This window comes from Sus scrofa, chromosome 2 (assembly GCF_054392235.1).
Source record: "Sus scrofa isolate SSC_HxYL_T2T_F1_AM1 chromosome 2, Sscrofa_HxYL_maternal_Yorkshire_Landrace_v2.0, whole genome shotgun sequence".
NCBI lineage: Eukaryota > Metazoa > Chordata > Mammalia > Artiodactyla > Suidae > Sus > Sus scrofa.
In genome coordinates, this window is record NC_139384.1 from 36733665 (window position 1) to 36760661 (window position 26997).

Genomic DNA, 26997 nt, shown 5'->3' on the forward strand with positions numbered 1-26997 from the left:
GGTCAGCTTTATCGAGCTTGAACTATGTTCTTGCTTTTCTCTCCCTGCAGCACTGTAGCTGCCAGCATCAATGCCTTAGCAACAGTGACCTTTGAGGACTTTGTCAAGATCTGGTTTCCTCACCTCTCCGACAAACTGAGCACCTGGATCAGTAAAGGCTTATGTAGGTACAGCTGGTGGATCTTCTATTCTGTATCATGATATGTGCATGTCAAAATCCTGCACATGCTACTCAGGGCACACTGAAGGCACAAGTGTGCATGGAAATATGTGAGAAGTCTTGCATATAAATTCTTACACTTCCAAAGATACCAGGAAAGTACTGGGAAAGAATGACCGGATAGCTTACCTTTCACCAACCTGATATTCAACATTCTCCTGTGCTCATCACATCAGCATCTCTTGATTATGCCACGTATTGATCCTATTAGTCCCTCCACAGAGGAAGATTTTCTCTTCACTATGGTCAGTCACCTTGAGTAATAAAGACAAATTCTTTTCTAAAGAATCCTTTGTTACTGAGAACTCATAGTAACCTTACCTCAAAAGAGAATTGCTCTTTGCTTAATCATGTAATTGCAGATTAAATTTATAATCACTGTAGCACTTATAATATTGATTATTCTTTAGCAATGTTTACTTCTTTTTACATTTAAAGAAATTATATGCTTATTCACTTGTAATAGGAAATGTAAGTAATTTGGGAAAATATACATACTTTTAAAATAAAATTTTTTTCCTGTATTTTTTTTTCTAGCATACTATACTGAGCATTTTCTTTTGTCATTTATACATTCTTTGGGAACATGATTTTCGAATGGTTGCTTAATATTTTACTAAATGGCTTATTTTCTGATTTTTATGCTGTTAATTTGAATTTTTTTCAGTTTTTGGTAACGTAATGAAACCCATATGCATAAATCTTTGAATGTTATCTGTAATTTTTTCCGTAGAAAAAATCTTCAAAAGAAAATTACCAGGTTGAATAATACAAATCCATTGACAGTTCTTGATACACATTTAAGAAAAATATTTCCACCAAGATCCAATTAATATTTATGTGTGGCAGTAGTGAGTAGTAATATATTTATCTATGTATTTGATATTAGTATTTTTAAAAATCAGCCAAATTTGTGGGCCAAATAACATCACATTTTTTCTTTAAATTATATTTTTGATTTATAATGAATTAAAACACCTTTCAGATGATAAGTAATCATTTTTATTCTTTTGTGAAAAAACTACTCTACTTATCTTTTGATGAAATGTTAAAAATTTTGTTTGTGAAATCTCTTTATGTATAAAAGAAATATGACCTGTATATATTCAGAATGTGTCTTAGATTTTTTAAAATACATTTTTTCCCCACACTTGAGGCATGTGGAAATTCTTGGCCAGGGATAAAATCTGAGCCTTGGTGTTCCCATTGTGGCCTAGCAGGTTGAGAACTCAACTAGCATCCATGAGGATGTGGGTTCGATCCCTGGCCTTGCTCAGTGGATTAAGAATCTGGTGTTGCTATGAGCTGTGATGCAGGCCAGAAGCTGCAGCTCTGATCCTACCCCTAGCCTGGTAATTTCCATATGCTGCAGGTGAGACCCTAAAAAGAAAAAAAAAAAATCTGAGCCTCAGTGTGACCTATGCTACAGCTGCAGCAATGCTGATCCTTAACCCACTGTGCCACAGCAGGAACTCCTTAAAATACGTTTTTGATGTGCAGAAATTATAATTTTATATTTGATCAAATACACATGTCCTATTGTTTACTATTTCATCCGTTTCTTCTTTTAAAATTATTATGTTTTTTAATAGTTATTTCCCCAATACAATTTTTTTCTGCTGTACAGCATGGTGACCCAGTAACACATACATGTACACATTCTATTTTCTCACATTATCAGGTGCCATCATAAGTGACTAGGCACAGTTCCCAGTGCTACACAGCAGGATCTCATTTCTAATCCATTCCAAAGGCCATAGTTTGCATCTATTAACCCCAAATTCCCAATCCACCCCACTCCCTCCCCCTTGGCAACCCCAAGTCTGTTCTCCTATTTCATCCATTTCTTAAAGCTTAAAAATTTCATTCAATTTAAAACCCATTTATAGGCTTCCTTACAGATTACAAATAATGTTATATTTAATATTCAACATATTTAAAATTATTTGATCTATGATTTATGATGAGGATCTAGTTTTCTTTCTTATATGGCCAATTTTCTCTGCACCATTAGTCCGATAATCTTCGTTGGTTTTTAATAGTTTTAGTAGTAATAATATATAATGTAAAATTGTTTCATCTAGAAGGTATGTTTAATAATAGATACTTATTTTCATTAAATTTAATTATTTATCAATTGTAGTTCCCACTGTGGTGAGGTGGGTTAAGGATCTGGCATTGTGTTTGTAGTGGTTCAGGTTGCTGTTAAGACATGGGTCCAATTCCCAGCCTGGTGCAGTGGGTTAAGGATCAGGTGTTGCTATAGCTGTGGTGTAGGTAGTAACTACAGCTCAGATTTGATCCCTGGAATGGAAAATTCTATGTGCTGCAAGTGCAGCCAAAAAAAAAAAAATGTCAATTGCAGACATCAGTACACTTCTCCCTAATTACTTTAGTAGATTATCAGCTAGAATTCAATAATTGTTTAAAATTTTTAGTGTAAAATCTACCCTCGATGAAATGGACAAATGTTAAGTATACATTTGCTGAGTATTGAAAAATATGTACACCTGTGTAACCCAACCACTAAAGATGTAAATCATTGCCATCACCCTGGAAAGTTCTCTCTTAGTTCTTCTGCTAGTTCCTACTCCCATTTCCCTGCAGAAGTAGTTACTATTCTGGTATTTTTTTTTTTTAATCATAGATTAGTTTTACCTCTCCTTGAATTTCATATAAATGGAATCTTACAGTCCACGATCTTTTTTGCAAGACCTCTTTCACTCAGCAGGATATTTTTGAGATATATCAATGTTGGTTTTGGCATTACTAGTTCACCCGTTTTTATGGCCGTGTAGGATGACTTTGTATGGATGGATATACTGGTGTTTTGTTTTGTTTTTTAAATTTTTAATTCTGTTGCTGGACCTGGGTTGCTTCAGTTTGAAGTTTCTATAAATAAAGCTGCTATGAATATTCTTTTTTTTTTTTATTTTTTATAGCCTCACCCCGGCACACGGAAGTTCCCAAGCTAGGGGTCAAATCAGAGCTACAGTTGGCAGCCTACATCACAGCCACGGCAACGCAGGATCTGAGCTGCATCTGCAACCTACACCACAGGTGACAGCAACCCTGGAACCTTAATCCGCTGAGTGAGGCCAGGGATCAAACCCACAACCTCACGGTTACTAGTTGGGTTCACTGACTGCTGAGCCACGATAGGAACTTCTAGCTGCTGTGAATATTCTTATACAAATCTTTTTGTGAACATGTTTTCATTTGTCTTGGGTAACTATCTAGGAGCGGAAGTTCTTGGTCAACTACCATAATTTTTAATTTCCTTATGGTCCTTCCTTATCAAACCTGGATTCATCCTTATCTAAACTTATTGGTCTTGTACCCTAGCTGGCTGTTTTTTCATGTCATTTGTTTTCTCTTGACCTGCCCTGACTGGTTTCATTGAGTCTACATGTTTTTGTATCATACTGAAACTGCCAGTTTCTGTAAACTGTTTTTCTGGTTCCTAAGGTAAATTATTTTCAGAAAACATTCTCTGCATTTGAGCTTTTAGGTTAATAGATTCATTTCCTTGTTTGGCAATATTTTAGGATGGATCCCATATTTCCCTTTTTTTTTTTTTTTTTTTTTTTTTTTTTTTTTTTTTTTTTACTTATGCTTGACCAAGGAGAGTTTGATGCTGACTGCATGTTTGTTAACTGGATAGTTGAATTGGCTTGATTCTTTTTACTATCTTGCATAATGAGTTAAAGCTAGTAGCAGGTGGATGGGCATCATTCCCAGTACAATTCCTGATTTCTAGCAGATATTCATGAATATTCTGGGTAGAAATTTCTCCTATGCCCACAGTTTATTGTCTGTTCCACTGAAGCTGATGTAGCACTGGGAAAAATATAGTATTTGCTGCAACTGTGGTGTTTTCTCTTCCTCCCACATTTACTGCTATGTCTGTGGATCTGTATATTTCAGGTCTTGCTGGAACCTTCAATAATTTCTCCTAAACTTCCTGCCTTGCAGGTTGCTATAGATTGCAATCTGATGGAAATATAAAGATTTGGGGGAGAAGGGTGCTAAATCGATTTTCTAGTCAGCACCAAAAAAGTAGAACCCTTGGATTGAAGGGTGGTTGCCTTTAGACAGGTGGAGTTCTCCTTATTCATGTAGAAATGCAGAATCAGGGCAAACATGGTCTTCTGAAGTCTAACCTGCCATCTTTAAAGATAATGGAAACTATTTTAGAATTCTGAAATGTGTTTCCTGATCAAACTTGGATTTTAGGGTTGTTGTGTGATTTTCCTTATTTTTTGTGTGTGTTTTATTAAGAAGTTGGAGAATATAGCATCAAACTTTGCTAGCCTGATTTCATTTGAAATGTGAATTCCTGATAATAAATATTATGGATATCATGTGCTAAACCTGAGAAGATGATGATAATATTGTCAAACACATAGTACTTGCTATCATACTTGTATTTATTAGAGAAATTAATTTATTTATGTGAGATCTTGGGGCCAGTGACATTTGTAGCCATGGCATTTAGTAAAGTGCTTGACATGTGATCAGTACTCAATACAATTGAATTACGGGTCACATTGGGAACTGAGCCAAATATTTAGCTGTGAGAGAATTCCAAACAGAATGAGAAAAATCATTTTCTCTCTTTCTGTCACTGTATCTCTGCCTATATCTATCTCCAACTCCTGGTCTCTCTCTTCCTCTCTTACTTTGTTTGTGGGCTATAATGGGAATTGAATGACTTTTAAGAGAGTTTTTAAACAAAGGCGTTTAAAAATAATTGCTTTTAAAAGAAGACATCATGTTTAAAAGAGTGCTAAGTTTGATAGGCTGATTCATCCATCCAGCGAGATTCTCTGATGCTAGAGGCACACTGCGCAAAATGCCTTATGGTGCTCCAACATAGCCATGTAGAGAAACATCTTATGCAATATACTAAGGGCCATAAGGAAGGTATGAATAAAGCACAAAAAGATCAGAAAAACTGTCCAGATTTGCAAAATCTGTGAGGTAATATGTATAGCTATTTACCCATTTTAAAGATAAAAAACTATCTGTATCCCAGAGATGCTAGTAACTTCTTCAGCTGATTATTGCTGAGTGGTTGAACTAGATTTAGTTCCCATTAATTTAGCCTGGATTGGTCTAGTAGATCAGTGCCCTTTCTGCTTGTTCATGTTGCTTTCACGTGATGGCTTTCTTCTTGAATCCTGGAGAGAAGACTCCTAGAGACTGGATTCCAGTTCATTCTGCCTGACCTAGGAAAGTGTGTCTTTGGAATAAAAGTCTCTTAAATGCCCATCTTCGGTCTTATGATGGCTAAGTGGGGTGGCCAATCCTTCGCTTGCATGAAAGACATCTTTGGGCAGGACCTCAAAGTGCTTGGATGATAGTCATGAGTTTTCTTTCTTCCAGGTGTCTTGTTTGGTGTGCTGTGTACCACCATGGCAGTAGTTGCATCCTTCATGGGGAGCGTTGTACAGGTAATAAAGAGGGAAAAGACACTGGATTCCATAGCGACTTTTTACTCATTTTCTTTTCTAATACTCTGCCTGTTCTTCCAAACCCCAAATGCTCACACTCTCTGATACCAGGTCCAAATTACACATCCATGTAAAATTTCAACCAAAATTACTGTCAAAAGAGTAAACGTTTAAAAACCAGTGATGAGACTCAATGACACTGTTGTAAAATTAGAAGCCCTTTTAAAATCCAGATTGGAGAATATATCATCCTGAAATAAGAGTAGGAATGATAATCGTAATAGCAAGAACAATAATTACAACTGACATTTATGGAATGCTTATTATGTTCTAGCTACAGTCCCAAAAGTATTACCTCATTCGATCCTCACCACTTCTCTAAAAGGTAGTATGATTAATGCATGAACTTTACAGACGGAGAAACCAAGAAATATCGAGGTGAAGAATTGTCCCAAACTCACGTAATTAGAGTGTAGTGGAGCTGGGAGATGGACCCACTTTTCTTTATTATCTAGACTGATCTGCCTCCTGTATGTCCAACTCCCAGTTCCATGAAATATCAGTGCTAGAAGGAGCATCAAAAATAGTCTGTTTCAACATTCATTTTTTAAAGATGATTACAGATAAGAGTGAAAATCTTGCTCAAGTTCTCACAGTTAGTTAGTGGCTAAACCTGGTTTATTTATTTATTTATTTATTTTGCTTTTTAGGGCTGCACACATGGTACATGGAGGTTCCCAAGCTAGGGGTCTAATTGGAGCTACAGCTGCCAGCCTATGCAACAGTCACAGCAATGCAGGATCTGAGCCTTGTCTGCAACCTACACCACAGCTCATGGCAACACTGGATCCTTAACCCACTGAGCAAGGCCAGGGATCAAACCCAAAACCTCATGGTTTCTAAGTTGGATTTGTTTCTGCTGTGCCACGATGGGAACTCCTAAATCTGATTTATGACCCAAGTCTCTGGAGCTACGCCTCTTCCCTCCCCAGTTGCCCAACTCACAAGAGCATCATCAGATAAGCACATCTACAGATTCTACTTCAGCCTTCTCCATCCCACTGTATCTTTGTATAATTTGAACATACTTGAGTTCCCTGGTCACTCAAGGGATTAAGGATCCAGTGTTTTCACTACTGTGGCTCAGGTCACTGCCATGCTGCAGATTCAGTCCTTGGCCTGGGAACTTCCTCATGCCATGGCTTAAGCCAAAAAAAAAAATAAGTAAACATCCTGTATATTTTCTCAGCATGACTTAGGTTTTCAATAAATGCTGCTTAGATGAAGACATGGGTAAGAGTGAGTGGATAGCAGTCTCTGGCTTTTGTTGAAAGTGTTTTAGTTCCCAGGTCAGTGTATCTTACTGGTCCTTCCAGTGGCTATTACATCGGTTCTAATATTTCCTTTTTGAAGTTCAGGGAATTAAGTTTGGAGGAGTTGAGTGACATGAAAATTCACTCATCTATATAAGAAGTTGTGGGACTGGAAACTCGGTGTCCTCTCTGTTGAGCATGAACTTTTTTTATGACACATGCTTACTCATCTCTTTACTAATTTTGAAGTACTTTGATAGAAGAACTGGCAAATTGATGAGATCTGTCTTTAGTGACCTCAGCAACGTTGCTTTACACTCATTTCTCCTCATTTTCAAGTTTCATTTTCAAGCCTCTGATGCTTCCTGCACATTTTTTCCCTCCCCTTTATCCAATCATTATTTACTCTTAAGGAAATATCAACATGTTCAATTTAGTGAGAATTTGAATCACTAAATTATTTTCTTCCAGAGGAATTTGCCTTTTAAGTCTATTTGCCATTGAGGTATGAAGGGCTCCAGAATAGATCAGGACTCCTGCAAGACTGGTGTAAAATGTGAAGCTTATAACGAAGAGGGAATTGTGAGTGAGGCTCTCATCAACTTGTCTTGATTCAGATAAGTAGGCTAGGCTTGCTTTCTTGGTTAGTTAAAATGGGTGCCACATAGTGCATGCATTTTAGGGGATGACAGTAGGTAAGAACTGAAAACACCAATCTGTCATTTCCTAGGAGAGATATTTGTGTCTAAGATGATTCTCTCATATCTCTGAGCATATCCAACTTGACAGGTGCAGAAAAACAACTATAGTTCCCCTATTTAATTTTCAAAACAGCTTTGTTCGATTGAATGTGATGAAGTAATATTCATATTCAGGGAATATGGAAAGACTGAAACCCATGACCCTTAGGTAGGTGGGATAGAGCTAGATTTAATTCATGTTCACAAAACCAACCCACACTCACGGTGTGTGTTTGTGGGTGGTGCTGAGGTTGGGCAGATTTAAGCTACTTAAACAAAGGCCCTTTCACTATTTTAGTTTAGGATTTTTGCAAAGTGTGTTCTGGAGACCTTCTTCCTGGGAAATGCTCCAAGAGTGAAAATTTCCAAAGTCAAAGATTTTTGGGAAATGCTGCACTTTGCATTCCCCTTTCAGAAATCCAAAGCTGGTGTGTGGGAGAGGAGATAGGAGGAGGGGGCAGGTAACAGCATCAAAGATCTGTTAACTAGTGATTTGCAGCGCTCCTCCTGGGAAAGGACACTCTATCCATTATGTTATTGTTCTAATAGACCATTAGCTAGTTTTGCCAAAGCCTGTAATGTTATTGTTCTAATAGACCATTAGCTAGTTTTGCCAAAGCCTTTTTTTCTATTTAAGTTCTTTCTTCCTTTCTTTCTTCCTTCCTTCCTTTCTTTCTTTCTTTCTTTCTTTCTTTCTTTCTTTCTTTCTTTCCTTCTTTCTTTCTTCCTCTCTTTCTTTCTTTTTCTTTCCTTCCTTCCTTCCTTCCTTCCTTCCTTCTTTCTTTCTTTCTTTCTTTCTTTCTTTCTTTCTTTCTTTCTTTCTTTCTTTCTTTCCTTCCTTCCTTCCTTCCTTCCTTCCTTCCTTCTTTCTTTCTTTCTTTCTTTCTTTCTTTCTTTCTTTCTTTCTTTCTTTCTTTCTTTCTTTCTTTCTTTTTCTTTCTTTTCTCATTTTTGAAGTAGTAGTGGTGGTATTTTTTCCTTCCCTTCCTCCCTTCCCCCTTCCTTCCTTCCTTTCCTCCCTCCCTCCCTTCTTCCTTCCTTCCCCTCTCCCTTCCTTTCTTTCTTTCCTTCCTTTCCTTTTTTTTTTGTATTAAAAAAGTGCTTTCTAGATCTCAGAACAGTTCAGCCATCATATGACACACCTCGAGAATCAGGGAGCTCACCAACAGGGTATAAAAGCAATAAGTAATAATAACATGAAATTGTAGTAAATAATATTTGTGGGCAATTATTATGTGCTCCAGAGTCCCCAGGCACCATTTGGAGCATTCTTTTGAATTCCACCTTGGATACTCTCAAAAAAATACCCAGACCAAAAACAAAACAAAACAAAACAAAACCAAGAAGCAGGTATTTTGATCCACACTTGACACAAGCTAAGGCACAGCAAGGCAACTTCAGTCCCAGAGCACATGTTCCAGCCCATGCCCTCTCCTTGCAACAGAGGTTTGAATGAGATTTAGCCATTGAGGTGGAGGCTCTTGAAAGTGAGCTTTGTCTTCCTCCAATTAAACACCCTTAATGACAACAGAAAGAAAGATAAGAAATTGAGGCTAGCTTTGTGCATTACAGAAATATATATTTTTTAAAACCAGAAACTCTTTGACTTATTTTTCTTTCTATCATTTGAAGACGTTTGTTCCTAGGGCATACTGGCAGAAGACTTTGTAAGAGATTGTTTATTTTTTCTCCCACCAGGGAAAATAAACATTTTCCTAACTTATTGACTCTCTCATATAATAGTAAATTAGTTTCCAAATTTAGCAACCAGAGCAACTATGAATTAAGACTATCAATCAGCAGAGGAAAAAAATGTCAAGAATATTAAGTTGAATATTGACATTGGGGAAAAGTCCCTACCTGAATCTTACCTGCCTTCATCTCGTCAAAGATGTCTCAGTGGCATTGACCTCTCTAAAAATTATCCTAGAAAAACAATCATAACAATGCACTGCAGCTATTCTTTCTGCTCAAAAGAATTTACATCACAGCTGGAGTTGACTTGAAGGCCCCTTGGTCCTGTTTCTATTTCTTTATAGAGAAAGAAGGCTCTCTGAAGTAGAATGACTCTGAGTTAGTAACGGAAGGTTCACCAAATCATACTGATGTGCGGCAGGGCCAAATTAGAGTCTAAATATTCTTCTAGTGATAAACTCTTGCAAGAATTTCTTCCCTTAAACAGAAGAAGGAGGCTATGATGGTGGTCTGTGCCCTTGACTTTTTTTTTTAAGACTAATTTTAGGAGAGAAAAGGTGGATTTTAGAGCCAGAAAAACTTAGCTTAAAACCCTTAAATCTGCCACATTATAAATGGAGGTGCACCTTTAATATGTTTCTTCTCGGTCCATATGTTCCTTGCCTATAAAATCCAGTTAGTGCTACCAACTAAGCAGGATAATTGTGGGGATGAAATGAGATCACTTATTTAGAGTGGCAGTGTGGTTCATCATTACTATCTGACACATAGGTGGTGCCTGACAAACTGGAAATATATATAAAATCTTTAGAACCGGGCAGTGGTACTGGTAGAACTAGATAGGGCTGCATTGCAGAGTATCTGTGCGTGTGTGTGTGTGTGTGTGTGTATGCATATGTGCATGTGTGTGTGTGTGTACATGATTGCATGCATGTCAGTGCCTGTGTATGTTCAAGACTTTTGCAAGGCTGTAGCACAAGGCTATAAGTTGATAGAAAATTAGTTTAATTAAAACCCCTTGCTAATTCACTAGGTTCTGTTAGAGGCTAAGAGATATGAAAATGCATTTGTCCAACTTCCTCAATTTGCAATGGAGATAGAGTTATAAAAATGGGATATGGGATATAGGATATGGAATGTTTAATGGCTCCCCCATCATGTCCCACTTTGATGCTTCAACATCCTCGAGGTATTCAGTGGGAGAGCAGGAGTGAGCAACCAGGCAATTATTATCAAAATTATAGGATTGGTCAAGCTAAATTAGAACAGCTGGATCAACTAAATAAGATCTGTAACATGTTGCATGTATTTATTAAGTACATTATTTAAAAAGCTTTCTAATAGAAAAGCTAAACAAATCAGTAAGTTCCAGTTTGAGGGAAAACTGCTTCTACCAAATCCAAATTACCTGTGTGTGCTTACACATACACACACACATATATGTTTGTAGGTATTTTTGTTTTTTTACATACGCCATGCTTATCAATGAGTCCAGAAGAGAGAAGTGATTTCTAGGAAGGATGTGATACATGAGTGGTACAGTCAGGACTAGGACTGCATTTCATACCAGGTCCAAAAAAGAGGGGTAGTCTCAGGTGGGCCATGGATTCAGGGGAGTGTGGGGTTGATCTGATCTGCTTTGCTCCACAGGCTGCCCTCAGCATCCATGGCATGTGTGGGGGACCAATGCTGGGCTTGTTCTCTCTGGGAATCCTGTTCCCTTTCGTGAACTGGAAGGTAAGTCTCCCATAGCTCTCTTCACACTTCCCAGCTGAGACTGGGCCTTGACCATTTTTTCTCTCCTCCATGGGAACCCCAATTGTCTTTGCCAGGAAAAAAACGAGGATTTCTTGCCACAGTAGAACTAAACAGAACTCCAGCCCTCCTATCTCTGACTTCAGTGGAGCTGTTTTAGGAGCAGAAAGCAAAGAAAGTAAGCGGGGGCCATGAAATACCATATGTCATGGTGTCAAAGCCAATTCTTTAGAATTTAAATTGTCTTCTCTAAATTAAAGGTCTACAAAATGAAATTTAAAACTGATACTGAGATCATAAATAGTCTAAAACACAATTTCGAACACCAAAAAATCTAAATTATCTTTGGTATATTTAAGTAGTCCCAAATAATAACTAATTTCATTAGGTTCATTGATGAATTTAAGAAGGGCTGAGGAGGCCAGCCTGAGGTATTCTGACAGCTGGATCTTCTTGGTTTTGCTGGCTGACAAACTAATAGTAAGTCTTTAAATAAATGATGGTCAGGTGACTGTGTAGTAAGTATAACTCAAAAGGAACTTTTATTTTGGAAAAATAGTAATTATAATAATATTTTTAAATATTTAAAGTATCATACCGGAGTTATTGTAAGTGGCTCAGTGGTTAACGAACCCAGCTAGTATCCATGAAGACACAGGTTCGATCCCTGGCCTTGCTCAGTGGGTTAAGGATCTGGCATTGCCATGAGCTGTGTGGTGTAGGTTGCAGACATGGCTCAGATCCCTTGTTGCTGTGGCTGTGGTGTAGGCTGGCAGCTACAGCTTTGATTTGACCCCCTAGCCTGAGAACTTTGATTGCCACAAGTGTGGCCCTAAAAAGACAAAAGACAAAAAAAAAAAGTATCATTATCAATCTAATAGAATTGTCATTTTTCATTTAGTGCCATCCATACACTTACATGTCTATATTTTTAGGTAGTCTTGAGGTTCCTGAAAACTTGACTCTGTGAATTTTATATATGCTATAGGAGACTTGATAAAGCCTGAGTGGTATATATAATTAGGTCTCTGTAGCTATCTGAGCCTTATTGAGATTTATTTATTTATTTATTTTCTTTTTGGCCACACCCACAGCATTCAGAAGTTCCTGGGCCAGGGATCCAATTTTGCGCCAGGGCACTGATTCAAGCTGCTGCAGTGACACTGCTAGATCTTTAACCTGCTATGTCACCAAAGAACTCCTTGACCTCTATTTTAGATAAATCTTGTTGAGCTAGGTAAAGAGAGAGGGTAGGTCTGGAGCATTTGGGAATTTGTGCTGCTTCCCCTGAGGTCTTATTAGGAAACACTTTGTTTGAATAAATTTTTCTGATATTGAGGTTGACAAGAATAGTTATATTCTTGGTGAGATAATATGAGGAATGGTAATTTACGAGCCACAAAAAAAAAAAACCTAATAATTAGCAACGTAACGTTTTACTGCATTCTAAACATTAATTTACCTAGTCCTTCTCGTTACTCTGGAAAACCACCTTGTTCTAGATAGAGGGAAGTAATTTTTACCAATTTGGGTCACCTCTTCCTTTGTCATTAGCCATGGTTGATTCCACTAATCAATCATGACCCTCTTTCCACAGAATGTGGATGCAACCTCACAGTCCTTGGTAGCATGGCTCTCCAGGTAGTTACTATCCATCAGTGAGGGTTGACCCTCCTGTTGAAATCCTTTCACCCTTTACCAGTGGGCCAGGGACCACTGAACTACATCTCTCAAGTCAAATCTGTTAATCTCCAGTTTTTGGATGACCTGCAAGCTCAAAATGGTTTTGACATTTTTAAATGGTTGGAAAAGCTCAAAAGAATAGTAAGATTTCATGACACATGAGTATTACATGAAATTCAGTGACTTTGTAGTTTCACTAGAACACAACCACTTTCCTATGATTACATCCAATCTATGGCTCGTTTTGTGTGGCAGTGACAAAACTGGGTAATTGTGACAGACCGTGCCCACAAAACCTAAAATATTCCTTAGCTTGTTGTTTACAATAGAAGTTTGCAGACCTCTGGTGTATACCAAGGGCCCAAGTATTCAAATCACACAAACAATAACAGAAAGAACATTCTGTTGCTGCAACTGAGGAATCTTTTTTTATGAATAAATAAAGAAACCTATACGTTGTTTTCTGTCACAGAGAAGGGTCAGCTATCTGGCAGAAACCAGTGACAGCCAACTTTAGTTTTCCAGTGGTCCTTGATTGTTCTATTTCCTTTCCAGAAGAAATGACTCTTTGACTTTTTATCAAGAGGTATAGCTGTTAAATGACAGAACTGGTAAATGTACTTGCTAGTATTTAGACTCAAACAAAAAAACTTCAAACATGGGAGTCAGAGGGCTCTTCCAGAATTACTTGGGGAGAGATAACGGGAGTAAAAGTTTCCATATAGTAGCCTATAATGGCTGTCAGTGAAAAATGACCCCATTGTCTCCATTATATGAGGTTTTCTTGAACTGCTGAAACTCTTCTACAGGAAATTAAGGCTCAGTGGATTTTTAAGTGATAAGAGGAAGAAGCTGAGAGGAGGAAAAAAGTTCCTGTTAGAAATTTAAATATAATGACTACTATCAATTCCTCCAATTCCTCATTTAAGGAACAGTTTTACTCCCAGAGAAAGACAAATATTATGTGAGATCACTAATATGTAGAATCTAATTAAAAATGACACAAAAGACTTTATTCACAAAACAGTAACATACTCAACGATTTCAAAACCAAACTTAGGGTTACCAAAGGGGAAATGTTGTGGGGAGGACTAAATCAGGAGTTTGGAATTAATATATACACACAACTATATATAAAAGAGTAAATGACTATATATATAAAATAGTAAACAACAAGGACTTACTGTATAGCACAGGGAATTATAATCAATATCCTATAATAACCTATATGGGAAAATAATATGAAAAATAATGGATATCTGCATAACTGATTAACTTTGCTGGACACCTGAAAGTAATACAACATTTAAGTTAACTATACTCCAATAAATGTTTCTTAACAAAGGAAAATTTTACTCCTAAGTAAAGCTGCATTGTGGGAGTTTGAAGTCAGGCAGGGTAAATGGGCTGCTTCTAGCTCACGTGGGAAGAAGATTTGGTGGGAAAAGCCAGAATGTCTCCTCATAATGATAAGACTCCTCATATCATCATTCTCATTCTTCTTTCGATGGCTTTGTCAACTCTTTCATTAACTTTTTTTTTTTTTAAACACACCCATGGTGTGGGGAAGTTTCCAGGCCAAGGACTGAACTCATGCCACAGCAGTGACCTGAGCCACAGTAGTGACAATGCTGTATTGTTAAACGCTAGGCCACCAGGGACCTCCTCATTAACTTATTTTTTCTCATCAAGGGTGCCTTAGGAGGCCTTCTGACGGGAGTCACCTTGTCATTTTGGGTGACCATTGGAGCCTTCATTTACCCTGCTCCAGACTCCAAGACATGGCCTCTGCCTTTATCGACAGAACAGTGTGACCTGTCCAATGTGACGGAATCAGTGCCTCTAGCGCTGTCCAGAAGGTATGGTGACCTTCAAGATGATGTCAAGTCCCAGAGAGAGGGTAACCCGGTTAGAGGGAGGTGCCTTCTTCAGCGCTGTCTGAGAAGTCTGATCTTGCTTTCTGATGAGAATCAGTCTGGCGGTACCAGCATTGAAGAAGGCCTGCAGGGCTCAGGTTTCAGTAAATAGCCTCTCCTCCGGTGCCCAGGAGTGAACTTGGACCGAGGGTTAATTGGAGTTCTGAGTGCAAAACAGAGAAAATCAGGGCAGGTGTGAAAATAGGTGGGTGAATATGAAGACCTGAGTGTTATGAAAAGAAATAAAGAATCTGAGTAGACTAGATTTGTGGGCAAGGAGATTGTGATCATAATGAATTAGAAACACTGCTATGTTGTTGCAGCTTCTAAATAAAATGATACTGGGTTTAACAAAGAAATTTCCTTTCGGTTTCTGGCTGTGATAAGTAATTTAAGATACCAAAATATTGGCAATGGTAGGGGGAAGACTAGGGGCTTTGAAATCAGAAATACTTGGTTTTGGATTTTGGTTTTACCATCTACCCATTTTGTTACTAACTTGCCCTTTCTTGAATTCTCAGTTTTTAACTGAAAAAAGAAGGTAGCAATGGAGTTCCCGTTGTGGTGCAGTGGTTAACGAATCCGACCAGAAACCATGAGGTTGAGGGTTCGATCCCTGCCCTTGCTCAGTGGGTTAAGGATGCGGCGTTGCCGTGAGCTGTGGTGTGGGTCGAAGACTTGGCTCGGATCCCACATTGCTGTGGCTCTGGCGAAGGCCGGCGGCTACAGCTCTGATTCGACCCCTAGCCTGGGAACCTCCATATGCCGCGGGAAGTGGCCCTAGAAAAGGCAAAAAGACAAAAAACTAAAATGAAGAAGGTAACAGTATTTAGCTTAGTGGGTTTTTAAGATGATTAAATGAGATAAGATATCTATCATCTGTCATTATAGCTCTGTATCCGACTTTATAGATGTACATTCTCACATTCTAATTGTAAAGACACATCAAAAAACTGTAGGATTTGTTATTTTTATGTAAAAAAAAGTATCTCAGTTGGGGGCAGCCCTTTTCTGATTGTCATCAATACTTTCCTGTACTTGGCTCATTTTCTCTGGATTCTATCTGCTAAAAAATTACCAATTACCAATTTTTTACCAATTAGTAAAAAATTACTAATTACATTTATGAAGATCTCTCTAAGCTTGGCATGGCCTCTCTTTTTGCATCACCCTTGTCATTCTTAAGGTTATTCTCATCAGTACAAACTCCAGGAAGATAAAACTATCTTATTTATATTATTGGTTTTTCCTCATTGCAGTCTTTTTCTTTCTGGTCCATCTGATTCCAGCCACCTCTAAATTTCTTCTCCCAAAGCACCTTTCTGAACTCAGAACTGTTGCACTGAGAAAACATCAATGTTCCATGTGCCTACAGAATAAAGAACAAACTTTATCCTGGAATTAGGAACCTTCCAAGACTGGAAACTATCCTTTTTTTCTAGCATCGTTAACCCACTCTTCCCCTTTCTTCTCTTGATTCTGCTAATTTTACATCATGCATATCCTACTCTTTCCTACCTTGGAGTCTTTAATCAAGCTCTTCTCTTTTATCAAGCTATTTCCTTTTAAAGGAAAGCCCTTTAATACCTGTTCCTATGCTCCCAGCAGTCATCGGCTCCTCATTCGAGAGCTTGATTAAGGGAGTTCCCATTGTGGTGCAGTGGGTTTAGAATCAGACTGCAGCAGCTCAGGTCGGTATGGAGGCGTGGGTTCAATCCCCAGCCTGGCACAATGGGTTAAAGGATCTAGCATTGCCGCAGTTGCAGCATAGGTCACAGCTGTGGCTTACATTCAGTCCCTGTCCTGGGAAATTCCGTATGCCATCGGGGCGGCCATTAAAAAAAAAATAGCTTGATTAGGGCCCCTTATACCCCCATAAAATATATTTTGACTTAGATTTCAAAGATTTGCAAAGTTTGAAAAGACATTAATAAGTTATCTAAACCAATTATTCTTCCCTTCTTAAAGCATTGCTACAACAGTCAAGTTTCATAGCCCATGCTTAAGACAACCAGCAAGATATGAAACCACTGTCTCCTAAGGCAGTCCATATAATTGTCTTTGCCCCTTTGTACTATTTTGTGCTTTTCACTTCTCTCCTCTCTTCTTACCTCCATTGCATGAGATAACTTCTTGAGGTCATGTAATGTGTCTCATCAGTTACATGAGGGAAACAGTTGTGTCCTGGGACATACATTTAAGTTTTTTCCACGCCCCTCTTCCTCTCCAGAAAGGAGGACTCATCTTCACCTCTATCTCATAGCCTACCTTTGCAAGTAGCTAGGACCTCTCATGACTTAGGGTGTCATGCAGTCCTGAAATATTGACTCAGCCCAGGGCAGAAGTCATTGGGTGCAGTGGTTAGATTAGAAAAGAGGGGAGTTCCCGTCGTGGCGCAGTGGTTAATGAACCCGACTAGGAACCATGAGGTTGCGGGTTCGATCTCTGGCCTTGCTCAGTGGGTTAACAATCTGCCGTTGCCGTGAGCTGTGGTGTAGGTGGCAGACGCGGCTCGGATCCAGCGTTGCTGTGGCTCTGGCGTAGGCTGGTGGCTACAGCTCCGATTCAGCTCCTGGCCTGGGAACCTCCATATGCCACGAGAGCGACCCAAGAAAATGGCAAAAAGACAAAAAAAAAGAGAAAAGAAAAGAGAATCTCTAGCACAGTTTCATCTGTATTCTCACATGCTATTAAGCAAAAGGGAATGGCTGACAATGGCAGATAAGTCATCTATCTTCTAAGGATATCAATTTTTAAAATGAAAACAAAGTACACTAATATTCTGGCTCTGAGAGAATGTAATCAGCTATGTGTCATATTTTTTATTACCTGCCTGTTGTAAATCGGCAGTTTTCTCAAAGATGTAAAATTAAGCAAACTGCTTTTGGGTCTGGTTGTTGCTAAGAATCAGCAATGACTTTATAGGACGTGGGTGACATTGCAACAAAAGCTTTCCTTCACTAAAAGGAGATGAGCTCCAGGTGGTAAGATCCCTGTCTAGAGTCCACTTGTATCACTCCATGTTCAAGGACATCTGAAACTGACCAGAAATTGAAGCATTATCTCAGCCTCCTTTTCCTAAAGGGGTGATCAGGGCACTCATTTTTTCACTATTTTGTTAGCTCTTTAAACTCTGTATAGCAGGTGGAGCCCCTACAGTGGGCTGCACTGGGGCTCGAAGTAGGTGGAGCCCAGCACAACGGTGGTCTGAGTAGGTGGTCCCTCCCATTCTTCCTGTACTGTATATGAGCACTCCATTACCATGCTTTCATTTGCCTCTAGCATCATTTAGCCTAGAGTCATTTCTTTCTACACCTTTTATGGACAAATAAAATCAACCTATTTATGGTTCTCAGGTCCACTGTGTTTCTTCCTTCCTGCCTGTGCTTATTCTAGCCTCTTTTCCTGGAATGCTAAATTATGGCCCTAACTACCTTCTTTGCTTGTTGAATGATCAACCATTCTTTACAAACAGACTGAGGTATTCTCCTACGCATCACCCTGGGATTGGTACTCTTTCTGAAAACTCCTCAAATCCTTTGTTCCTTTTCCACCAAGGTGTTATCACTCCATCTTACCATTATATCCTACATGTAGCTTTTGGGGCTCACTTTTTTTTTTTAACTTGTTTTTTAATCTTCAATGTCTGTTGCAAGTTCTGGCACTAAATCTGGGCTGAGTAAATGTCTGAAGAATAAATAATACCAAAGAAATGAAAACCGTGGGCCTCACTGCAATTGTGGTTCAATAGCAAGACTTGTAATACAGGGATGGATTGGGTTGAGTAGAATATTCAGCACAACCCTCGTAGGCTTGATTCTTTAGAAAGTAAACAAATAGAGAAAAGTTGAGCATTGGGGTTTTGAGAGATGAACCCTCAGCAGTCCTTCAAGTCACTGGGAATCATGACTTCGCACTCACGGAACTGGTAACAGTGCCGTTGTTCTCCACAGACCTGCGATCGCTGAGACCTGGTATTCTCTCTCCTACCTCTACTACAGTGCAGTGGGCTGCCTGGGGTGCATGGCTGCTGGGGTAATCATCAGCTTCCTAACAGGTCGGTTATATGCATTCTTCTTTTTGGGGCCAAGGAAGACATGGGCTAGTCTCATGTTTTGTGGACCAGGTGTCGATCTTACGGATGTGATTTTTTAATGTTTTTTTTTAATTAAATTATAGTTGATTCTGCTGTGTATGTATGTATATATATGTGCATATATATATACACATTCCTTTTCTTATATTATCTTCCATCATGATCTATACCAAGAGATTGGATATAAATCCCTGTGCTATCCCTGTGCTGAGTAGGACTTCATTGCTTATTTATTCTCAATGTAATAGTTTGCATCTACTAACCCCCAAATCCCAGTCCATCCCACTCTCTCCCCCATCCCCCTTAGCAACCATGGGCAGATGAATGGATTAAGATGTGGTACATATACGCAATGGAATACGACTCAGCAGTAAAAAAGAACAAAATAATTCCTTTTGCAGCAACATGGATGCAACTAGAGATTATCATACTAAGTGAAGTAAGTCAGAAAGATAAAGGCAAATACCATATGATATCACTTATATATGGAATCTAAAATATGGCACAAATGAACTTAGCTACAAAATAGGAATAGACTCATAGATATAAAGAAAAGATTTGTGGGTGTGATCTTGAGTCTGCCACAAAAAACCCTTTTTCCCCAGAGTGATATATCTACTCTTTCCAAACTGGTTATTATACATGTGATTAATAATATACATATATATTAAAATATCTCCCGTATATTATGAAAAGATGTTTCGACATATGACCCCTAGAGGCCTGAGATGAATAATCCTTTGTAATTTATCAGTAAGAAGGTTAAGTATTAAGTGATATCTTCTGGTATTTATCTTTCTCGTTCCAACTTATTTCACTTAGTATGAGAATGTCTAGGTGCATCCATGTAGCTGCAAATGGCTTTATGATATAAAAAAGATGTATATAATATATGATATGTATATATCATATACATACATATATATACCACACCTTCTTTATCCATTCATCTGTTGATGTATATTTAGATTGTTTCCATGTATTGGTTCTTGCAAATAGTGATGCTATGAACAGAAAAATACTTGTATCTTTTCAAATTATAGTTTTGAACAGATATATGCCCAGGAGTGAGGTTACTGGATCATATGAGATTATTGGATCATATGACAACTCTATTTATAATTTTTTGAGGAATCTCCTCACTGTTTTCCCTAGTGGCTGCACCAATTTATACTCCCACCAACAGTGTAGGAGGGTTCCTTTTTCTCTATACCCTCTCCAGCATTTATTATTTGTAGATTTTTAATGATAGCTATTCTGAACAGATAGGTTTTAATGACAGGGAAGGCAGTGTGAGGAAAGTCCAGAGTAGCTTGGGGGAACCTGAAGGTATTGCTTGATCAGGATTTGGGGACAGGGGTGGGGAGTAGAAAAGAAACAGTAAAAACAATCTTCCTAATTTCACTAATTTGGACTCTGATGTCCTCTAATACATCTGATTTGGTAGAAAACTGAGAGCTTCGTAAGGAAGAAATTAATTCCTGCAATCTCCTCTGCTGGCCTGCAATGGGTACTAAGAGGGTCCTCCATAACATATACTTAAAAATAAATATTATTTCGGAGTTCCCATCATGGTGCAGCAGAAAAAAATCTGACTAGGTACCATCAGGTTCTGGGTTCGATCCCTGACCTCTCTCAGTGGGTTAAGGCTCCGGCGTTGCTGTGAGCTGTAGTGTAGGTCGCAGAAGCAGCTCGGATCCCGCATTGCTGTGGCTCTGGCGTAGGCCGGCAGCTATAGCTCCAATTAGACCCCTAGTCTGTGAAACTCCATATGCTGTGGGTGTGGCCCTAAAAAGACAAAATAAATAAATAAATGCTATTTCTATTTGTTTACCTCTATAGCCATGATCTTGCCTGACATGACAATTTGTGGGTGTTTAAAGACCAGCTCTCACTTTTTTTAGGCAGTTACCAATTTCTGTCTTTTAATAAATCAGACCTCTTTTTCACCCTTCTGCTAATAAGTGACCTGCTTCTCAAGAGGACAATACTTACACCCTTAAAGGAATTCCTGGAAGCATGTCACACATAATCCATTTTTCCTTTTGTTAATAGGTCGTCAGAGAGGCAAGGATGTTCAACCACTGCTGATCAGACCAGTTTGCAATTTATTTTGCTTTTGGTCTAAGAAATACAAAACACTGTGCTGGTGTGGAGTTCAGCATGACAGTGGAACAGAGCAGGTGAGCTGACATTTAAGCTTCTAAACAACATGAACTAGCTTGCAAGGATTCCCTTGTTGCCCATTTAAACCACCTGCAAGGCTGGGTGTGTGGAGGGAAGGTGGTGAACGTGAGGACCTGAAAGAATCTGGGTTTCACCTTCAGTTTCCTCAGCTCACTGGTTTCTAAGCATGTAAATATCCTGACAGGTAAAGTGCCTTTGGGCTGGTTATTGGCATCACTAGTGATCAAATTCCAAAATTCCCTTTAACCTTTGTGAGGGTCAAATAGTAGAGGGAGGTCCCTTGTAACTCAGTAGGTTAAGGATCTGGCATTTTTACTGTTGTGGCTCTGGTTACAGCCTGCAGTGTAGGTTCGATCTCTGGCCCCAGGAACTGCCGCATACCTCGGGCATGGCCCAAAAGTAAATAAATAAAAGAATAAAAGAAAAAGGAAGGAAATAGAGAGCACAATCTAGTATAATGGTAAAAAAGCTGGGGCTTTAGAATCAGCCCTGGGTTTAATCCTGGCTCCATGTCTAACTTTCCTTGGGTGAATTATCAGAACTTCAGGTTTTATCTGAGAACTGGGGGCAGACCATGCAGCTTTGTCTGGACATGAATATCTCTAGTGTACCATGGAGTGTTATTATAAAGTAAGATTTATTGTTCTTATAAATATAAGATTTATAGTTCTTACATTGTTCTTATAAGTTCTTAGGCAGAGAAGCAGCAGGATACATGTAATCTCCCAGTTCTCCCCTCATCCCACAGAGAACTGTGTTTATGCCAGACCAGGCTGGTGATGTTGTTTGAGTACTGTTAAAGTCTAGAGACACTGACCAGGTACAAATTAAGGTCATATCAACCCAAGACCACCAGAACAACCAGCGGTCAGACCAAACTGGATTTATTGACTTGATACAGCAAGGTGGCAGGGGAGCCTAGGGGAATCAGAGAGTGCCACCCTCAACCAGAAGGTCAGACTGGGGTTCCCTTTGAACCATTCTGAGAGGGGTCAGAGTAAGAAAAGTGGGAATGAAGATAAAGCCATCTTGGGAAGCACAGGTTAAAAAGCAATCCTCACTTAATGCGTTGTTATGGCGTCCGATAACTCCAGGACATTGAAGAAGCAATGTTTCCTGTTAAGTTTGCAATTGGTCTTAATCTGTGTCTGTCCTCTCAGCCTGATCAAGGGTAGAATTTTTTTTTTTTGTTTTTAGTCATGGCTTATTATCATTCTTTCAGTCCGGGACCTTTCACTATTTTAGGACTCTCTTGGAGGGTGTCTTTACCCCATCACAACAGTGAAGCTCCCTTTTGATCTCCCTCACCCAAACACCATGATAACATCTATGTGAATAAAGCTGAATTTAATAGCTTTTGCAGTCAGGAGAGCACCATCTCAAAAGGAGCTCAGAATGGGGAGGCAATCTATTTGCTGAGAAGGCAGCTGGCTAAGCAGAGTATTGTTTGGATAAATGGATTTTGAGGAGGTCCTAGAAGGAAAGAATCAAGTTATTTATTGGCTTACAAACTTATCTTTATGGTCATGAATTTCCTGGAATAAAGGAGAAATCCTGTTGATACAGGCGGCTTCTGCTCTCAAGGCTGAGTTGGGAGTAGGAGAGGACACTTAATATTTGGAGGACACTTACTATTGGGTTCCTTGGCAAAGAATAATATTGAGCAGCCTCCCAGGGGGTCTGTGTGCAGGTACCCCTGCTGTGACCAGAGGCTTTGCTGGTCCTGGGGAGGAAGGGGGCCACCTCCTACTGAGACACAGGTTTGTCTCTCCTCAGGAGGTAATGCTACTACCTCACAGGACCGCTGTACTAGACGAGAGATATATGAACTTCATGCTGCACACAGATATATTGTGAATGCTCACTAAAGTGCTCTTTCTGTTTTTATTATCATAAGAATTTAGTACCTACATGGATTGAGGCATCAAAGCTATTAGTTAGGAGGTGTTATTTGTGCTGCTTTCATATGTATCAATCTTTTTCTTTTTTTTTTTTTCCTGAGGGGGAATCCTAAGCAAGATTCCCTCAGTTTGATTTGGAATACATCGACTAGCCCACTAATGTGTGTCTTTCCATTTTCCTAGGAAAATCTTGAGAATGGCAATGCTTGGAAACAAGGGGCTGAATCTGTCTTACAAAACGGCCTCAGGAGAGAAAGCCTGGTCCCTGTTCCAGGCTATGATCCCAACAGCAAAAGCTATGACAATGTGGCGTTAGAGAAGATTACCCATTTCTGAGGCAACACACACACACACACACACACACACACACACACACACACACACACTCGACATACTTCTTGCTTACCAGTTACTAGACTTGTGTAGTTGATACTGCTAGAAGACAGGGATGCAATGATGTCTAATATATATTTATACTTATTTATGACTCCAAATAAGATGACTGTTCCCCAGAATATTCTGAAGGTTATTCTTTGGAAGACCCCACTTTCAGGTGAGAAAAAACAACCAAGCCTTAAGTGCTCCAGCAACCTCCTTTTTGAATAAATTAGGGCTTGATTTCATCGTAGTACAAGAATCAGTCTCTTTATGTTAAACTGCAGGGATTTCGTTTGTTTGTTTAGAGTTTTTTAGCCATAAAATATCTTGGAGTTCAAAGAATAGGAGATGCATAGTAAATGCTTTTCTGACACTGCCAATAAAGCAAGGGGATGCCAGCCACCCTAACCCCCATCCCTGAAGTTGATGTAGATGCATTTCACATCCCCTCATCCTGCAAGTGTGTCACATCCCCTCCCCCTCCACCCCCCATACACCCCATTAAGTCCTCTTCTAGTCATTCTTGCTATTACAGCTGTCCTGACCAAGCCTTAAAAAATTAATTTTGCTCCGTGCAGGAGGAGAGCCTGGTGTGTCTGGTAAGTGGGAGCAATGATAACTAAATACTCTCCTCCCTTTGTGTGCTTAGTGTAGTGTTTCTTCTTCCTTTCCATCCCTTTACAATGAAAAATTCACTCTGGGCTCAGTGAGAAGTCTAGTCTTCCTCCACACTGGGTAAGGAGGAAAGGACCATCCTATTAGGATAGCATTGTGTAAAATAACCTTGTAAAGAGCTTACCAGCCCACAGGGGATTTCACTAGCCTTAGGGTCTTCTTTGCTGCCAAATATCATGTCTACAGGATTTCCACTCTTTTCATTCAGCTCACACCTGCAAGTTCATTGAGTTCCATCAGGCTAAGGTGACGGAAGTAAAGATCCTAGTAGTTGAACTCTAGAAAATAATTTCTAAAGTTCCAGAGTAAGAGGGGATTACAAATCAAAAAGCGAGTTAACAAATGGAGGCAGTGGAAGCTTTTTGAAAGAAGGAAAGAAAGAAAATCTTTAATAGATAAAAAACAGCCAGTGCCAACAGAGGAAAGAGAGTAAGAAACAATGTCTCAGTGTCAGGTATGCTAGGGGAAGTGTCAGGTATTTATTTTGATGGCCAGGTAAGATCAAGAAGCCTAGAAAGAGTATCAGCAAAATAAAAGGAAATGGTCCAAATAGGAGGGATTGAGTCACAAAGTCGGTGTTTCTTAAATGTTACCCAGGAGGAGAAAAGCTTGAAACTTGAGATAAGGGAAAAATTTATGTAACCAAGTATGTATTACTAGGGAGAGGATAGAAAGAGGGGGAAAACAATCTTTGAAGTACTTTTTAAAAAGCTGGGATTTATAAGCCAATGCTTGCCTTCTCTTCTCCATTTTCAAAGGAGGGGGGAATATTGGGAAAGGAAGAAAGAATTATTTATAAAAGAGCTATGGTTTATAAGAGAGATGAGAAAAATACATCCTGAACAAGGAGGAAAGAAGTCAAAAGAGGGTACATATGGGAAAATATCTGAAAATAAGACGGAACAGAGTTTCTAGAAAACTTTTTGAGGTCTAGCAAGTTAATGAAGGTATCGATCTAAGGATTTGCAAATTGAGAGGTGCAATTATTTCCCCAGTGATTTAGTGGTTAGGTCATTCTTATCAATTAGAACTCCGAAAATACATTAAATGAATGTTGAAATCTGGGCCTAACCTCACTGGCTTGATATTATAGGATAAGGAAAAAAAAAAAAAAAGCCTCAAGATGAAAATTCAATTAATGATAGCCAGATAGATAGATACATAGGAAACTTGGGACACAACTTTCCCTTGGAAATGTTCAAAACCAAAATGTGCCATATAGTTTTCCATTTTACTCACAAATTCTCTCACAGATTTTACTCACAAATTATCCTCCAGATATTTCATTAGCTCAGTATTTTCCCAGAATGCTTTTTAGGATCCTTTTTCTTCAGTCTTTTTTTTTTTCCCACCTGGAGTGTTATCAATGCATAAAATGACTTGCAAGTGGAAGATGCTATTATAAAAATGACTTTGTGTTCTCTCACATACTGGAACCAATGGCACTGTGAGAAACATTTCAAGAGCTTTTCGAAGTCAGTATAAGGAGCCTACCCAGTTCTTCCTGATAGACCAGATATGCGAATTCTAAGGTTTCACATAGGGAGCAGATGGGAATCCACAGGAGAACCACCTTCCACAGTGCATAGAAGCCACATTTGCTTGGTAGGGAGGCAGACAGAACTGCGCTTTGGCCAGCTAGTCGTGGAGTTAGCCAGGAGTCCTTCCCTACTCCTCCCTGAGAATGTCAGCTCAGAGCTGGTGCAGGACAAAGTCTGTCTAGGACCAAGTTCAATCCGTGCCATAAAAATGGGTTAAGTCTTGTGGTTGGTTTTTCCACAGAATGAACGCGGATATTTTCAATAAGAGGGGCTCCGAATGATGAGCTCTTAGAACAGTGTAAAATATGTCAAATTTGATGCCAGTCTCTATTTTTTAGACATGATCACGGATATTGATAAAAATGGAACAGAAAGACCTCAATGCTTTTTTCCTTCATTATGAATAAATTCATTTTGCTGACATTGTCTTTGTCATCATTTGGAGCAAGGAGTATAGCTTATTGACTGAGGGGAGGGATTGGAGGTGAGCTTCACGTTCAGATGTAAATTCTGACAAAAATTATCTTGGTAATTTGGGGCAAGGCTTTTTGAACTTTAGTTTATTCACAAATTAAAAAGAGCAAAGATTGTCCCTGATTGTCCCTGTTGTGAGGATTTACAGAGGTAAGTCATATAAAGTAGTTAGCGCAGTAACTGGCCTGCAGGGAGCATTCAATACTTGTTAGTCTGCAGTATATGAAGAAAATGGTATCCATTATGGTATTCATTTTAAATTAAATTGGTCTACTCTTTCCCTTTAGGATTTTCAAAATACTGCCTTAGTATATGCATTTCTGAAGTAGTTTTGAAATTAGAAATAAGATACATATATAGGGTATACATTAAAAGTCATGTCGTCTATTTCCAAAGAGTAGCCTTTTTAATGCCGAGTTTTAAGTAAAATATAATTTTCCACCGACAGACTGTTCTAAAGGTCCTAAATTCTTGAAAAAAAAGAAAAGAAAAACTACTGTTAGATAAACAAGTTTATTACTGAGAAGTGCAATATTCATGTCTGTGAGTTAAGTATGACATTTGTTAATATAAACCTTGATAAGGAAACAGCACCTCAACCCAAGTTTATCACTCAATGCACAGTCAGTTAAAAGCAACTGTGATTCTCTAAACAACAGAAGAGGAAGGATTTTCTTTTGTTTAATTCAAATAAGTTTTTCTTTAATATAAATTTCATTATTTTGCGATCCTAAGTGTTTATACCATTTAATTACAAAGAAAAAGAAAGAAACCACAGCCTGGGGCCTTGCGAACAGTATTTCAAAGAGAGTATTGTTGAAATGTTTTGATGGCAATCACAGTCTTTTATTAATTGAAGTATAGTTAATTTACGATATAGCAAAGTGATTCAGTCATACATATACACACATTCTTTTAAATTATTATTTTTCACCCTAGTCTAACCCAGGAGATTGGATATAGTTCC

The 26997-nt window shown here is 38.8% G+C and overlaps 1 protein-coding gene across 3 annotated transcripts in view; it reads left to right on the forward strand.

Moving 5' to 3' along the window:
• The window catches only part of SLC5A12 (solute carrier family 5 member 12), a 52548-nt gene extending 26569 nt beyond the window's left edge, over positions 1-25979 (forward strand). Inside the window, exons 9-15 of one of the 3 annotated variants that reach the window (XR_014837142.1) lie at positions 51-167; positions 5609-5676; positions 11075-11161; positions 14555-14721; positions 18732-18835; positions 20930-21057; positions 23146-25979. Coding sequence is in view for 2 of the 3 variants with exons in the window: in XM_003122908.5 (XP_003122956.1) it covers positions 51-163; positions 5609-5676; positions 11075-11161; positions 14555-14721; positions 18732-18835; positions 20930-21057; positions 23146-23298 (820 nt within the window). In the remaining variant the exon portion in view is untranslated. Of the gene's footprint in view, positions 1-50; positions 168-5608; positions 5677-11074; positions 11162-14554; positions 15138-18731; positions 18836-20929; positions 21058-23145 lie in introns of those variants that run through there. The other 2 variants (XM_003122908.5, XM_085011617.1) reach the window with 2 other exon arrangements.
• The last annotated feature ends 1018 nt before the right edge of the window (positions 25980-26997 follow it).